Genomic DNA, 18,471 nt, shown 5'->3' on the forward strand with positions numbered 1-18,471 from the left:
ATTCTCAGGTCATCTCATTCACTCCCATAACTTAATCTGCTATCTGTGTGAGAGATTTCCTAATTGTTTATCTCCACCCAGACCTCTCTCCAAGCTTCAGGTTTGTATTTCCTTACAGCCATCCCTACTTAAATCCAGAGGAGCCCTAATCAACTTATTTGGAATGAATAGACCTGGAGGATAGCATGGTGGCTTACACCTGTAATCCCAGCACTTTGGGAGGCCAAGGTGGGCAGATTGCTTGATTCTAAGAGTTTGAGACCAGCCTGGGTGACATGGTGAAACTCTGTCTCTACAAAAGATACAAAAAATTAGCCAGGTGTGGTGGTGCACACCTATAGTCCCAGCTACTTAGGAGGCTGAGGCAGGAGGATCCCTTGAGCCTGAAAGGTGAAGGTTGCAGTGAGCCAAGATTGAGCCACTGCACTCCAGCCTGGGTGACAGAGTGAGACCCTGTCTCTAAACAAACAACAAAAAAATAAGAGTAAAGGATAATCTCAGAGTACTTGGGCAAGTTGCTAGAAAACAGTATTCTCAGGGGAAGAATCAAAGGGGAAAATGGCCAAGTTGATATGGTAGTTGACTTCATTGTAGTTCCACCAAAAAGGCAAAAAATAAACAAACAAAACCCTCATATCTGACACTCGCTGGTAAGATAGCATTGAATACTGTGGTGAACTAGAAATTGAAACTATAATTCTCAAGGAAGTTAGGCCCTAGAAGAATCACTTGTGAGCCAGAAGGGAGGAATAAGGGCAAGGGAGTCTTGGGTGGCAACTATTGGCTGGTTTAGAACTCTACCAAGCTAAAAGGATAATGTGAGATTTACCTGAACTCTGAAGTGAAATGCAATCCTAGAGGCTCGTGAGCTGCTGCTAGGAAATAACAATGAAAAAAATCCTTTCACAGTGGTTCTAAAACACTTTGTAAATCCTATTTCTTTTAATTATTTAATCATTTTATTTTGGTTGGTTTTATAGGAAGAAAATGATATGCTATTAGCTTAATTTGGTTGCCACACCAGGATGAGTAGACTCTCTTCATAAAGTGGGTAACAAATGAAACTCTTTGAAACAGGAGTGATATGATCACTGTGCTTACTATATATACCCAAAATACATTTTTGGAAGAGTAATAGTCACTGTTTTTTCAAAACTTAGCAGTGCGGTATCTGCAGTGATTCCTTTTCATTTAGTTTCTCACCCAACTAAATAAGCCAACTAGAGGAACCCTAAGAAAATAGAATTTTATTTTCTTTCTTGGGAAGTATCTGCAAGAATGGAGAAGCTTGGAAACATTTCTTATAAGGTAAAAGCTTTTTTTTTTTTTTTTTTTAAGTCTAAATCTCAGAATGTTATACATACAAAATTCTTCTTATTTTTTTCTTTTTCTTTTTGAGAGAGAAGGTCTTATTCTGTCTCCCAGGCTGGAATGCAGTGGTACAAGCATAGCTCACTGCAACCTCAAACTCCTAGGATAAAGCGGTCTTCCTGCCTCATCCTCCCAAGTAGCTAGAATTACCGGTGTGAGCCCCCATGCCTGGCAAATTTTTAAAACTTTGTGTAGAGTGTCTTGCAGTGTTACTCAGGCTGGTCTCAAACTCCTGACCTCAAGCAGTCCTCCCGCCTTGGCCTCCCAGAGTGCTGGGATTACAGGTGTGAGCCACCACACCTGTCCCACAATTCTTATATACAATTCTAAACACTCTCTCACACACAGACACACCCAAAGTTATGCGTTTACTGTTCTGGGGCATTTTTTAAATGTTAAAATTGCAACTACTGTTTAGTCTCATTTTCTCATCTATAAGTCTTGGCATATGTCATGTATCTATTTTAGAAAAGTAATTTTAAAGTTAGTAGATTAAGAAACAACATGGTTGTACTAAAAAGTGCCTTATATAAAAAAATCTTTCCATGGAATACCATGGAGACTATTTTTCCATATGTTAAATAACATGGAAGAGCCTGCACTATAGGAAACTATTTGCTTAGAAGCTGATTTAAAATTACTCAGAGCCACATCTAGAAATTTACAGGAGTAGTGCCTAATTAAGTATATTCTGTGATATTTATAGGAACCTTATTTATAAAAGGAAACTTGAATAATTTCTGTCTTCACAATGTTTATTGATAAAATAGATATACCTTCACTACTGCTATGCTTCATTGTAAATGATAACGTTGATCTGTATTTGTGCCATGTCCACACATAATTATAGGTGGAAAACACAGGCAACAAAGATGTGGACATAATATAAACCTAAATATAGGTATATGTATACATATGTGTGTGTATATATACACATATGTGTATATACATATATATACATATGTGTATATACATATATACATATATACACATGTATATACATATATACACATACGTGTGTACATATATATACACACATGCACAAAAAGATCTGAGAAAGTATATGCTAGTAATAACTTTATGTCTGTATTGTCTGAATTTTTATAATTGTATAATCTTTATTGAAAATGATGGTGGGAAGTTATTTTTATTTTGAAATGAAAGCAAAGCATGTGTATTCCAGAGAATTTAAATCAGGTTATTACTCTTGCATTCTTCAATTACTGATGGCTATAACTGTGTAAAGAAGTAAAACATTTCCTATAAAGACAATCAGAAGTTAGGAAGATCTCATCTTTATCCTGTGGACATACAGATTTTTTTTCTTTGGCTCATTTACCACAGTTGTGACTTCGACTATTTCTTAGGTTGTGGGGTTTTTTGTTTGTTTGTTTGTTTGTTTGTTTGTTTTCAAAGTTGTAAATGAACAGCCAGGTGTGGTGGTTCACTCCTGTAATCCCAGCATTTTGGGAGGCCGAGGCTGGTGGATCACTTAAGGTCAGGAGCTTGAGACCAGCCTGGCCAACACTGTGAAACCCCATCTCTACTAAAACTACAAAATTAGCCACATGTGGTGGTGCATGCCTGTAATCCCAGCTACTGGGGAGGCTGAGGCAGGAGAATCTCTTGAACTGGGAGGTGGAGGTTGCAGTAAGCTGAGATTGCACCACTGCACTCCAGCCTGGGCAGCAGAGAGAGAGACTGGCTCAAACAAACAAACAACAACAAACAACAACAAAACACAAAAGTTATAAATGAATATCGTTTAAAATGTCAAATAGGCTCATTTTAAAAATCCCACGTTCTCATATTCTATCATTTCTGTCTTTCTAGGGGTAACTATTTTGATCTCTTTTGGCTTTTAAAAAATGTATAAATAATATGTTTGCATTGCAAATTGTTGCATTTTCAGTTTTAGGCATTATATATTGATTTCCCACCATGGGAAATAGGATTTGGCTTATTTTCCACTCCTACCATATAATCTATTTGTCACCCTCTCTTGATTATATTGTAATTTTGTTTGGGTCATCCCATTTATACTTTATTATGACTATATAAACACTGTTTGTTAACTGAGTAATGTAGTGAACTATTTTTCTTTTCTTGAATACCTTTTCATTTTCCCTGTACCGGTCATTTTCTTTTTTTTTCCCCCTGTGTACTTATTTCTCTTTCATTGCCAAAATTTTTTGGCCACTGTGTAAATCTCCAGATGGATAAGATGAATGTCTAAATTCATGTGCATGAGGTAATTCTGTCAATTTCATGTTCTATAAGAATTCCCTACCAGAGCCTTCTGAACTGATACTCTGCTAACCCCAAACACAGGATACTCTGTCATCTTGAAGTCTTCTTTCATTACATCTCAGATATTATTTTGCCTCCTACCTGTGTTAATCTCGTATTTCATAGGCCCATGTCCCGTTCTTTCTTAGTTTTCTCCCTCTTTTTAGTGTGGCATATCTCTTAGTAGTTCATAGGAAAAAGCTGCATGGAAGGTAAATTTTTTGAATAAAGCATGCCTGAAAATGTTTTATTCTATACCCATACTTTATTTGATAATTTGGCTGGGTGTAGAATTCAGCATTAGAATAATTTTCCTTTAGAATTTTGAAGGCATTAATTTTTCCATTGCCTTCTATTTTATAGTGTTGTTGAAAAGTTCAAATTTATGCTGGTTTCTGATTCTTTTTTCTTCTTCTTCTTTTTAGAGACAGGGTCTCACTGTGTCACCCAGGCTGGAGTACAGTGGCATGATTATAGCTCACTGCAGCCTCAAACTCCTGAGCTTAAGCCATCCTCCTACCTCAGCCTCCTGAGTAGCCAAGTCTAAGGCCTGTGTTGTCATGCCTGGCTAATACTGTTATTTTTTGTAGAGACAGGTTTGCTGTACTGATCTCAGCTGATCTCAAATTCCTGGCCTCAAGCAATCCTCCTGCCCTAGCTTCCCAAAGTGTTAGGATTACAGTTGTGAGCCACTGTGCCCAGACCAGTTTCTGATCTTTTTCTGTAACCTGTTGTTTCCCCCACCTCTCCAGAAACATGTAGAATTCTTTTTATGCCCAGTGTTTTGAAATTTTATTGCCATATGAACCAATTTTAGCCATTATATTGGGAATACAGTGGTAATCTGGAAACTTGTCCTTTACTTGTAGGAACTTTTCTTGAATTATTTCATTAATTATTTCTTATTTCCTTCCTTCTGTTTTCTCTGTTCTCTGTTTGGAACTCCTATTCCCAGACCAACCCTCTAATTTTCATACCTGTTTTCTTCCTCCTTGTCTTTTTGCTTTACTTTCTGGAAGATATCCTGAACTTTATTGTCCAGCCTGTCTATTGAGCTTTTCCTTTGTGCTATCATATTTTTACCCTCCAAGAACTTTGTATATACATATAAAATACAGATGTTTCTTTTTTTTTTTTTTTTTTAAACAATAACTCGTTAATTGTTTTTGTTTTTGTTTTTGAGACAAGGTCTCACTCTGTCACCCAGGCTGGAGTACAATGTTGCGATCTTGGCTCATTGCAACCTCCGCCTCCTGGATTCAGGTGATTCTTATGCCTCAGCCTTCCCAGGTGCTGGGATTGCAGGCGTGTCCCACCACGCCCAGCCAATTTTTGTATTTTTAGTAGAGGCGAGGTTTCACCATGTTGGACTGACCTCGAGTGATCCACCCGCCTCAGCATCCCAAAATGCTAGAATTACAGGCATAAGCCACCACGCCTAGCCTTGGCAAAATTGTTTTATAGTTGCACCATGGTTATAAATGATAGGTTTTTTCAGAGCCTTTGGAAATTTATCTAATTCCTGCATAATCTCTACCTGTTCCCAGCTACCTTTTTTTGGGTCATTTTGGTCACCATTATTCCATATTGAAGGCTTTCTTCTGATACTTGGTCGTGTTGTCATGTCTGTTCATTTTTTATTTTTATTTTTAACTTATTTTAATTAATTAATTAATTTATTTAGTTTGAGACGAAGTCTTGCTCTGTCACCCAAGCTGGAGTGCAGTGGCGCGATCTCAGCTCACTGCAACCTCTCCTGGGTTCAAGTGATTCTCCTGCCTCAGGCTCCCGAGCAACTGGGACTACAGGCGCGGGCCAACATGCCGGGCTAATTTTTGTATGTTTAGTAGAGATGGAGTTTCACTTTGTTGGCCAGGCTGATCTCGAACTCCTGATCTTGTGCTCTGCCCACCTCGGCCTCTAAAAGTGCTGCAGTTATAGGCGTGAGCCACCATGCCTGGTCATTTTTTAAACCTGAATATGCCATCAAGCTTTATAGACCCAGTTCTAGTTTTGAATTTCTTTTTTTGAGCAGCTCTATCTGACTTTTGCAGGATGAAGGAAGGGCGGTTGTCCAGCTAACTAGAGAGGATAAACGGACCTGGGGATCTGATTACTTCATAAGCAGGTTTTCAAGAATTCCTCTTACTTTAGCTGTATTCTGTTAGCCCCACTTGTACAGGTATTTTGCATTATAAATTAGATCAGTTCTCCTGTTTCTCTCAGCTTCACTGCTAGTTTAGGATGCATTTTTCTTACGTAACTTTGTTACCATTCATATATTTGCTTTCCAGTTTCTACACTTTTTGTTGCCCTCCTATCCCTTTCTCCTCATCCTATTGGGTTTATTTTACAACACAAAAACAAAACAAGCAAGCAAAGAAAAATCTTTACTGACCTTCTATTGGAATTTTAGAATAGAGTAAAAGTAGCTGATGTGCCACTGTGCTAAGCTAGCAATCTCTACCAAGACTAATTTTTTTCCTTTTATTTTTATTTTATTTTGTTTATGTATTTATTTATTTTTGAGATGGAGTCTCACTCTGTCGCCCAGGCTGGAGTGCACTGGTGGGAACTCAGCTCACTGCAACCTCCGCCTCCTGGGTTCAAGCAATTCTTCTGCTTCAGCCTCCCAAGTAGCTGGGATTACAGGTGCACGCCACCATGCCCAGCTAATGTTTTTGTATTTTTAGTAGAGATGGGGTTTCACCATGTTGGCCAGGCTGGTTTCGAACTCCTGACTTCAAGTGATCTGCGTGCCTCAGCCTCCTAAAGTGCCAGGATTACAGGCGTGAGCTACCATGCCTGGCCTTTTTCTCCTTTTAGATCTTTGGTTTAGGCAGTTCAACTAGCAGTCTAGAATGGGAATTTTCAAATATGGCTGTCCATTTAGAATCACCTGGAAAACTTGATTGATTGATTGATTGATTGATTGATTAATTGAGACAGGGACTCACTCTGTCGCCCATACTGGAGTGCAGTGGCCCAATCACAGTTTGTTGCAGTCTCAACCTCCCAAGGCTCAGGTGATCCTCCTGCCTCAGCCCCCTGAGTAACTTGGGCTACTGGCGTGTACCACCACGACCAGCTAATTTTTGTATTTTTAATAGGGACAGGGTTTCGCCATGTTGCCCAGGCTGGTGTCAAACTCCTGGGCTTAAATGATCTACCCGCCTCTGCCTCCCAAAGTGCTGGGATTACAGGTGTGAGCTACTGCTCCTGGCCAACCTGGAAAACCTTTAAGAAATATTATATCTGGATCTCACAATTAGTGGGATTGGTTGTTAGCTAGGGTATGGTTTTAGTTCTCCAAGTTATTCTAATGTACAGCCGGATTTGAGAATTCTGATCTAAAAAGAAAATTTTTTTGGAACAAATGAGAAAAAGCAGATTCTAAAAATATGACTGTTTTTTATTAGAACATCATCTGTTAAAACATTCCAGATTCTGCTAGAAGTAATAACCTTTCTCAGTGGTATTAGGAATTGAGAATGAGTTTCTCTGAAGGGTCTGTTCCCATTTGCATTCCAGCAAATGTATGCAGTAGCCAAAATTAAGTCTTCATTGGAAGTGAGAAATAGTATCGTAGAAAATCAAATTAGTAGAACAGAGGACAAACTTGAGAAGCAGTCACAGAATGTACAACAAATAAATGAAATGTTAGAAAAGATAAACCTTGATAATGAAAATCTAAAATAGAAATAATTTTTTTTTTTTTGTCTTGGAAAACTAAATCACATGGATAAACAGCAGTAATCAGAGGTAAACAAACAGGAAAAAAAAAACTTTTAATATATAATGTGTTATATAACATGTATTTCTTACATTTTGTATCTTATAAATATTAGAGGATACAGTTTATTACTATTTTTTAGAGACAGGGTCTCTCTGTCACTCTGGCTGGAATGCAGTGGTAGATCATTTTTCACTGTAACCTCGGCCACTGTACCTGGCCCAGTTATTTTTCAAGTGTCTGCAATATTTATAAAGCTATATATATACTTGACCATAAACATAATATCTAATTCAAAACAGCAGAAACTGTAAAAGTTGTTGCTGTGAGTATACTAAAACAAAGATTTTTAAAATGACATTTAAAAAATAGATTATGGAAATAAGGCATTAATGAAAAGCCAAAAGGAAACACTGCATGCTTTTATCGTTTAAAAAGATGAAGAAGCAAGAATTTACTATAAAATTTAAGAAAAATAGAAGTAGGAGGAAAAATATATTAAAGATAAAAGTTATTTTAAAATTGTGTTTATATAGTGGATACTTTGCAGACATTGAAGTAGATTAGATAATTTATATGCTGAAATGAGAACATATCCTCAAAACTTAAAATCTTAATGAAAAAGCAGATTGCAAAATAATTGTACTTACACACTCTCTCTCACACACATAGATTTATGTGTGCTTATAAGTTCTATAGTTGTATACCAAATTTTTCATAATGTTCAGGGGTTTTCTTCATCCTGTGGGGAAGCAGCTAGACTATGAGGTAGACTTTTATTTTGTAATCTCGTGTGGTTTTAATTTTTGTTTTTTACAGTAAGTATTGCATATTTTCTATAATTGGAAATAAAAAACAAAGATATGTTCATTTTGAGGGGGGAAATCAATATTTCATCATATGAAACTAGAAAAAATACTTTATTATGCATTGCATGCCTATATCAAAACATCTCATGTACCCCATAAATACATACACCTGTTGACCCACAAAAATTAAAAATAAAGATTTTTAAAAGTAGGAAAAAAGGTGGAATTAATAAACATAAAAAGAAAAAAGCTCATGAAAGAGGCAAAATATATAAGCTTCTTGCAGATCTGATTAAACAAAAGTAACCATAGAAAGTAGATTTAAATCACATAGAAGGAATATATGTATGTAAATATTAGGAGCGATACATTAACACAGTTATATGTTAATAAATTTCAGAAACGTCAATGAAATTTCCAAATACATTAAACATTCCAAATGTTTTTTCTAAATGTATATGTAGTGAAAATAATGTATAAAATGTGATATACTGATAACTTGAGAATATTATCAAAGAACTACTTTTTTAAAAGAGAAAAACTCTGGGTTTGATACATTTGCTGGTAAATTCTTCAGAACTTTTTTTGAGGAATAAACAATTTCTGTATACTACAGAATGTTCTCAGTTATTAAAAAGTAAGCAGGCCAAAGAGGAATACAGAGAAACAAAGGTAACAACAACAACAAAAAGCTATCATTCAGTGTCACTTTTTTAATATAGTTGTGTTCCTTAAAATATTAACTGGTAGAATTTATCAGAATATTGAAGGAATAATAAGATTTAAATTAGGCTAAGTCTACTGGCCTAAAACCTTGTTAGAGATATATCCTCTATCCAGAAGTCCTAAGTGGTTCAGTATTAAGAAACACATAAATTCATCAGATTTAATAATAGCTAACATTTATTGATTGCTTACTTTGGGTTAGGTAGGCACTGTTGTAAGTGGTTTTATATTTTTATTTATAAGGTTTATAAGGTTTCTCTAGGGTTATATTACCTAGATGAAGAAACTGAAGCATGGAAAGGTCAGACAGTTTGCCCAAGGTCACACAATTACTGCATGACAGAACGGGGGTAAGCACCTGCAGTTCTGACTCCAAGAGTCCATTAGCTTATTTGGAGTTTAAGTAGAAACTTTAAAAGGTTTCATAAAATTAAATACCCATTAATAATTTTTTAAAAATGAAATAGAAAAGGTGTTCTTTAACATTATAAGGAATCTTTATAGTCAACAGACAGCTTTATATTTATTTATTGAAAAATTATAGGTGTATATATTTATGAGGCACAGAGTGATGTTATGATCTTCGAATACCATGTGACATGCTCAAATCTAATGTATCAAGCTGATTAACATATCAATTTCCACAAATATTTCACATTTTTTAGGTGATGAGAACATATGAAATTTACTCTTAGCAATTTTGAAATGTTACTGTGTTCGCTGTGTTGTGCAATAAGATCTTAAAAAAAAAACAAAAAAATCTTATTTCTCCTGTTTTCTAACCATATCTGGTAACCACCATTCTACTCTTTGTTTCTATGAGTTTGATTGTTTTAGATTCCACATATAAGTGAGAGCATGCAGTATTTGCCTTTCTGTATTTGACTAATTTCACTTAGCATAATATTCTCTAATTCCGTTCATTTTTGTCACAAATGACAGAATTTCTCCCTGTTTTAAGGCTGAATGCTTTTCCATTATGTATATATATATTTAGTACCACATTTTCTTTATCCATTCATCTGATGAACACTTAGGTTAATTCCGTACTTGGTATTTTGAATAGTGCTGCAATGAATATGGGAGTGCAGACATCTCTTTGATATACTGTTTTCAAATCTTTTGGGTAAATACCTAGAAGTGGGATTGCTGGATCTTTATTTATTAGTTTTTTAAAAAATCCTAGGCTGGGCGTGGTGGCTCATACCTGTACTCCCAGCACTTTGGGAAGCCAAGGCAAGTGGATTGTCTGAGTTCAGGAGTTTGAGACCAGCCTGGGCAATGTGGCAAAACCCCCTCTTAAAAAAAAAAGAAAAAAAGAAAGAAGAACCTTAGATGTAGTTCCTGATAATGGAGGTGCATCAGAATTATTCCCACTGGGGGCTAAACTCCCAGGCATGTATATTTTGAAGCAATTTTGCGGGTGATTGTTAAAAACTGCAATGTTGGCTGGGCGTGGTAGCTCACGACTATAATCCCAGCACTTTGGGAGGCTGAGGCAGGAGGATCACCAGGTCAGGAGATTGAAACCATCCTGGCTAACGCAGTGAAACCCTGTCTCTACTAAAAATACAAAAAATCAGCTGGTCATGGTGGCCCTCACCTGTAGTCTCAACTACTTGGGAGGCTGAGGCAGGAGAATCGCTTGAACCCGGGAGGCGGAAGTTGCAGTGAGCCAAGATGGCACCACTGCACTCCAGCCTGGGTGACAGAGAGAGACTCCATCTCCCAGGGGGAAAAAAAAAAATACATTAAAGGTACATCAAATTTTACAGCAAAGAAGTAACCCTGGAAGATCTACAAATATTCTTTTAAAAGTTCTGGCCTATATAATAAGACATGAGTTAGAACTAGAGGTGTAAATGCTAGAAAGGAAGATTAAATTTTTCCTTAGTTGTAGTTAAGGGAAGGTTTATCTGCAAATCCTAAGAAATTGGCTGTAAATCTAGGGTTAAGTTCAATTTGAGTGGCAAAATAGAGCTCAGAAGAACAAAAATTGATATATTGATATTATGTAATAACCACTTTGAATAACAACCAAAGTGAGAGTCCATGCAAAATGCCATAAATATTAAAAAGTTAGAAATACTCATTTTTGCTTAATTTTATCTTTTGAATTTGATTTAAAAGTAAAAATTAACTAGAAAACTATATTATTCTTTCTGTTTCTTCCTATTTCTTATCCCATTCTCTGTCTCTCATTTTTAATTAATTTTTAATTAATCATTTTTAATTAATAATTTCAGTTTATCCTTCTGGTTTTCTTTTTTTTTTTTTTTTTTTTTCAAAAAAGCTAGTAGCTTTATATATTCTTACTTCCTCTCTTACACAGAAAGTAGCATACTGTATTTTTTTAATCTTGTCGTTGTCACTTTAATGATGTATCTTAGAGAGATCACTCCCATACCAACACATAGAAATTGTCTTCATTCTTTCTTTGGTTTTAGAGTATTCTATGAATGTTTATTTAATCGTTCTTCTATTGGTAGGTATTTTGCTAAGAATGACATTAATGGGAACAGTGTAACTAATCTATGATAGAAATAAAACCTTGAAGATATGAATAAATGGACACAGGTATAATAGTCCAAGACAGGAAGGTTAAAGACGTAAATGTATCAGCTCTCAAAATAATTCATAGGTTTATTGTAATTCTACTCAAAATACTATTGAGCTTTAAAAATCATAACAAAAAGATTTGGAAATTCATCTAGATGAATAAAAAAAAAAATGGATAGAGAAAAACCTAACTATAAGATAATGAAACATAGTGAAGCTGTAACAAAAAATAGAGTACCAGCACCGGGATAAAAAAGATAATTGGGAACGTGGCCCAGAATGAAACATACAGGACATAAGGATTTAATATATGATAAAGGAAGCACACATATCTATAGGGAAGGGAAAGTTTATTTAACAAATGGTGTTAATGTAACTGTAAGCAATTTGGAGTACTGAAATTTAGATTTTTAAAATATGAACTAAAATTCCAGATATATTAAATATTTACATAGAAACAGTAAGCCAAAAAATTAATTGTGTATTTATTGAATTTATGCAAAGAAACAGCTAAGTTCAGAATTAGCAGAAGAATTTAAAAGGAGATTGTTGACGGATTGGACCACATAAAAATCTTTTATATCATCTAAAAATGTAGCCAAATGAAATTTAAAAAAAAAATAGATGACTGGAGGAAATATTTGTAGCAAATTTCCAAGGTTTTAATATTCTTGTATATGAAACCCTTATGCAAATATATAAATAGGCATAGGACAAGACTGGCCAATTAGCTAAATAGGAAATTCAACAAATAACAAAACATAAAAATATTTTAGATGTGAATTAAACTACTGAAGAGTTACCAGGATCCATTCATTAAATTAGCAACAACTCCCATGCTGACCAGAGTAGAGTGTAATCACTAGATGCATAAATTGCTGATGGTCTCATATGTAAAACAACCATTTGAAAAGCACTCTTGTGATGTGTCAAGATTCATAAAAATCTTCATACTTTCTGACCCTGAAATCTCACATCTGGGAATTGATCCAAAGAAAATAATAACCTGCCACCCTTCCAAAAAACAAACCTTTAAACCCAAAGATATTCACAGAGTTGTTTCAAATAGTGAAAAATTAGAAATAACCTAAATGACTAATCAGGGGAGTAATTAAAATGTTCATATGTCCCCTGAGAGAATACAGTAATTAAAAATGGTAACAGAGACAGCAACTGAAAATGTAACAAGGGTAATTTTTTTAAAGCAAGCTTTCGTATTGTATCTACAGTTCGATGTAAGAATGACTGGAAGGAAATAGATTAAAAGTGATAAGAAGTTATAGTAAGAGGATAATAGGTAATTATTTTCCGATTTTCTATGATCCAGTGTAATGCAAGGCTGCACTGGTAGAAGTACAGCACCGAGATCAAGAGAGCTAATAAACCTATGTTATGAGAGGAACATGAACTTTGGAGATAGGAGATGTACAGATTGAGTTCCAATTCTGATTTTTCTACTTAAAAATTTGAAGCCCTGACAAGTTAGTAATTACCCTGAACCTCAATTTCTTCATCTGAAAAATGGTCTGATGACATTGTCTTCATGATTATTGTATGGTTTAACAATACTAGAAAGTAGTTAATAAAAGTAGTGTTCTTCTGACATCACATCTGGAAGAATATATCAATCAACTTAGAAGCAACCTTAGATCTCAATGGCTAACAACTATTAGAAACAACCGAAGATTTGGGCCTGTAATGCCAGGACTTTGGGAGGCCAAGATGGGAGGATTCTTGAGTCCAGGTGTCTCCGGTTCAGCCTGGGCAACATAGCAAGACCTCGTCTCTACAAAATAAAAAATAAAAAAAATTAGTTGGCATGGTGGCACCCACTATTGTAGTGCCAGCTACTGTAGAGGCTGAGGCAGGAGGATTGCTTGAGCACAGGAGTTTGAGGCTGCAGTGAGCTATGATCATGCCATTGCACTCTAGCCTGGGCAACAGAGCAAAACACTGTCTCTAAAAAATAAAGAAAAAATAAACAACCAAAGAAATAAAGCTTCTTTCCCACTTATGTTACTTAACTAGCTGCAGATTGTGGCTCTGCTATATGTTCTGTTTGCTCTGGGATCAAGGCAGAGGGGAAACAAAGATAGTAAAACCATACGGTGCCTCTTAAAGAACTGCTTGTAAGTGGTACACTACCAGTCCTATTCATTGGCCAAGGGTAGTGTCCATGGCCCTAAACATTATCCTCCCATTGGGATAGGCCAATACAGAAGGGCAACAACACATATTTTGAACAAATAATATGTGCTATGACAGTGTTGTCCAGTTCTGTCGCTTTATTTATTTATTTATTTATGAATGAATGAATGAATGAATGAATGAATGAATGAGACGGAGTTTCACTCTTGTTACCCAGGCTGGAGTGCAGTGGCGTGATCTTGGCTTTTTGCAATCTCTGCTTCCCAGGTTCAAACTATTTTCCTGCCTCAGCCTCCCAGGTAGCTGGGATTACAGGCTCTCGCCACCACACCTGGCTAATTTTTGTATTTTTAGTAGAGACAGGGTTTCACCATGTTGGCCAGGTTGGTTTTGAACTCCTGACCTCAGATGATCCGCCTGCCTTGGTCTCCCAAAGTGCTGGGATTACTGGTGTGAGCCACCATGCCCAGCCAGTTCTGTCACTTTAATAAGAGTGTAACAACCTGGGGTACTTCTGGAGGAGGAAGATTTGGACAGTGAGTAATTCTGAAATCTTTACTAAAATACAGTTGGAAGAGTCTTTGGAAAGGGAGGGGCATATTAAGTCTCTTCAAATATTTGAAGAATGGCTGTCACTGTATATTGAGATTAGTTCGGTGCTGTGTGGCATCAGTGGGTGGAAGTTATAGCCTCATATATTTTGATTCAGTATAGTGGTAAGAAGAAAAGTGAGAAGAAAAGGAAATTATTGGTTGTTTTCAATATGTTACTTCATTTACATTCTTCAAAATAATCCTATCAGAGTGTGTATGTTTCTGTGTTTAAATATTGGAAGAAAGACTCAGAGTGAATGAATACCCAAGGTCACATGACACATAAGTGGCAAAACCGGTTTGGAATCCAGGTCTGTGTAATCTTGTCCCTTTCTACAATATTCTACTATTCTCTATTGGGCTGCAAGCATTTTTACAATTAAACTGTTCATCACCACTCATCTTCTGCCTGACAAAGTAAAGGCCACATCTCCCACATGTCTAAAAGGGTTCAAACAGAGAATGAATGGAAAGGTTGAAAGGAAGGTTGAACTCTGGATCAGCGATCTGCAAACTTACTTGATCATAAGTACCTCTTAGCAAAGTACTTGTACATACTATATATATAGCTTATACATCAACTACTGTACTATATGTTATAAAACATATAGGACATTCCCAGTACAAAGAAATGATAAACATTTGGGATGATGTATATGCTAATTCCCTTGATCTGATCACTGTATACTGTATGTATCAAAACATCACTGAACCCCATTAATATGTATAATTGTTATTTGTCAGTTAATTTTTTCAATTATAGGAAAAATAAGAGTTTAGAAAGATTAAGATTTTATATAACATTTTAGTTTTTTTATAAATTAAATTTTAGGTTTTATGTAAAATCGCATCTTTATAAAACTTCTGTTTTGCAGATAGATACTTTTTTATGTATCCCTATGGATTGTCTTTTTTACCCATGGAACTGTATACCCCCAACATTGAAGGTCATTGTTTTGGATGATTTCGTAAGACTCCTTTCAGTATGAAGATTCTGTAATTTGTCCAGAATTTTTCTGAAAGGGCTAATGGTAGCTTCACTTTCAGAAAGGTTTTTAGATAGTTTTTTCTAAAATCAGAACTATAAAGACTTCACTATCGTTTGTAACAGCAATTAAGCCCAAAAACTACAAAGTGTGAAAGGTGCTCTTCTAGATAAATAGTAGCAACCCCATGAGTGTTACAATGTATATATAAAAGGAGATGGAAGTAGGGGCTATTATTAAGAAACCTGTTTTTTGTTTGTGACATAAGAAATAGCCTCATTATTTTAGTTATATCTTCTCTTTCTAAACCTATATATATCCAAAACTTACTGTAGTCATATATTCTAAAATGCATCTGAAATTTTGCCTAGAGAGTAATATGAATTTTTGGACTTGAGAAATTATTTTAGCACTTTTTAAAAATAGAGCCAAAGATTTAAATTAGGCTAAGTCTACTGGACTAAAATCTTGATAGAAATACATTCTCTAAGAAGCGAAGAAGTTAGTTACTTGCATTACCTGACAGAGGAAAATGTTAGCTGTTTTTCTACATTCTGGGCCTTAGTTGTTGGCATTGCCAGGTTGATGCTTCACAATTAAGACAACTTTTTCTGTTAGTGACTGCTCCTTGGTGATAGATTCTTTAAGAAAAAGTCATCCCAGAACACATAAAGCAGAAAGCAAATCTAGCCTTTGAAAGATACTGTTAATATTGAGATGGAATTCTAGATCAACAGTGCTCTTTTCTATTTCTTTCTCTTAATGATACGTTTGGTATCGACTTTTTGACATGACATACTGCAATTTGGTTGGTAGTTGCAAAGAAAGTGTTTCTTGCAAGTATGATCCAACTCAGTTTAAGCAAGAGATTGAAACAACCAACTGCAGCTGCTTATTCAGCACAGGCCTAAGTGCCCCGGAGGCTGGGAGTTTCTTAATAATAACTCTTAGTGATCATTTTGTTCTAGAAAATTACCCTGGAAAAGTAGTATAAATAGTTTAATCTGGTATTTCTTAAATTTTTGTATTCCTTTACTCATTCAACAAATAAATAGTATTCAGTGCTTCCTTGTGCCAACCACTGAGGACTCATTAGTGAGCAAAAAGGATATTAACCATGTTTTTAAAAAATGTATCTAACGTGTACTAAAAGCCAATGGATGTGGTGATGCATGCGTGTAGTTCTACCTACTGAGAAGGTTGAGGCAAGAGGGTCACTTTGAGCCCAGGGGTTTGAGTTTGTGCTATGATGGTGCCACTGTACTCCAGCCTGGGCAACAGAGCAAGACCCTGTCTCTTAAAAAAACAAACAAAAAGTCTAATGGAACTATTGTGGCTCATAACAGCATACTTCAGAAACCCCTGCTCTAGTCTGACTGTGCTTACCTACCTGCTTGCATGTGTTTGTCTTTCTTCCCACATCTCTTCCCCTCCCTTCCTTCCTTCCTTCCTTCCTTAATTCTCTTCTTTTACATCTCTTTTCCTTCTTTGAGTTAGTGACAATAAGCAAATTTTGAACTCATCTAAGATTAGGAGAAAAACTGTACGTGATATTTATTGTATAAAACTTGCATGGTGGAGTTAAACAGGAGATGATAAAATTCTTAATTTACTTTATAAACCAAATGTTACCTCACCTGTGCAGCTCTCAAGGCGGGTATGTTTGTTTCTTTTTCCAGAAACCGTGTCTCTTTAAATGGGTTTATATCATTCTATTTTAAATAAAATTCGTATGTTTTTATACAAGTATGCTCTTTAGATGCAAGTGTTTATATGATTAGAAAGATTTTCATTAGTCTTTCTTTGATTATGTATTGTCTGAATTTGAATCCTCATATGTTATTCTGGAATTAGCCATTTTTGTTTCTATTTCTGTTTGTTATGTTACTATTAGTGTATTTCTTATTTTTCAGTGCTTTAATTGCCTTGTTATCTAAACTCTAGAATATATACCAGTTAATTAAAGACATGTGAGTGTGTGGTTTGTTTTTGTTTTTGTTTTGCTTTTGTCTTTACTGGCAAATTTAAAGGTAATTGAAAGTATAATTCTTGTCTTCTTTAGCATCAGACAACAGTCAGCGCTTTCGAGAAACCTGTTTTGCGTTTGCCTTGACACCACAACAAGTGCAGCAAATCAGTAGTTCCATGTAAGTTGTCAGCAAGTGTAACTTGCAGTTTGACCTTTGAATCCAGTAGACTAGAATAAATGATTTTAAAAAACAGTGATTGGTGAGTTAGTATTTGTGTGTTGCAGATATTAGTAATGCAAATATAGTGTGTTAATTAAGAACAGTTATAGTTATGATAATTTGAAAAACTTTTCTAGAGTAACAATGTCTTTGAATGAACTTTCATGCAAATACTTTAAAAGTAATTGTAATTCCTATTCTGTCTCTTCTAGGGACATTTCTGGGACCAAATGTGACTTCACAGTACAGGTCCAGTTAAGGTATAGTGCTGACTATAGGATATATTCAAAGTTTAAAAGATAATATTCCTTATCAGGAAGGGGAGATGGAAAAAAATTTTTAAGGAATAAGAGGAAATCTACCTGATTTTTCAGTAAGTGTATTGAAAATATTAGGTTTAGATATTTGGGTGAGGGAAAACATTCTCCTGTTATGAGATATTCTAATTTTCATCCAGTTTAGATTTTTCCCCCCACCCGCCCACCCCCCAATTTAGATTTTAATATAGGAAGTCATGTTCTATATATCTAACCATATTTGCCCTCAGTTGGTTGAGAAGCTCCTGCTAATGATATCTTACAATATCATATCAAGTTTTATGAAAGCATGGGCCTTATCTCCATAAGAGGCAAAGTACTGTGGATGAGGAATTAGTACTTAAGTCTACAGTATCTCATGGACTAACAAACACCAAAATACTCTAATTTGTTTTGTTCTGTATTTTTAATAATTTAAATGTGCTCTAATTTAGGATCCATTTGAGGCATCTCTTGAAAATTTTCAAAGACTAATGGGAAATTTTCCAACATGGGTTCACAACCCCTTATTCAGTTTGTTTTCTTAGCCCATTCATTTATTTTAGAATATCTAAGAAATATTTTGTATTATTTCTCTCCCTTATATATCTCCCTTTTATATACATATATATATATATCTCCCTTATATAAACCGTGCTTATATAAACCATCATATTATGCTTTTATTATTCAATTTACCACAGTGTTGCAATAGGGATGGAAAATATAAAACAGTTGTTTTCCTCAGTATGCTGTTTTCCCTATAATTGTT

The 18,471-nt window shown here is 35.3% G+C and overlaps 1 protein-coding gene across 1 annotated transcript in view; it reads left to right on the forward strand.

Annotated features, from left to right (window-relative positions):
• PIAS1 (protein inhibitor of activated STAT 1) overlaps window positions 1–18,471 on the forward strand; it is a 139,105-nt gene that overhangs the window by 70,947 nt on the left and 49,687 nt on the right. Inside the window, exons 3-4 of the mRNA XM_008016125.3 lie at window positions 17,277–17,361; window positions 17,616–17,663. Coding sequence (XP_008014316.1) covers window positions 17,277–17,361; window positions 17,616–17,663 — 133 coding nt within the window. The remainder of the gene's footprint in view (window positions 1–17,276; window positions 17,362–17,615; window positions 17,664–18,471) is intronic.

Source organism: Chlorocebus sabaeus, chromosome 26, assembly GCF_047675955.1.
Source record: "Chlorocebus sabaeus isolate Y175 chromosome 26, mChlSab1.0.hap1, whole genome shotgun sequence".
Lineage (NCBI taxonomy): Eukaryota > Metazoa > Chordata > Mammalia > Primates > Cercopithecidae > Chlorocebus > Chlorocebus sabaeus.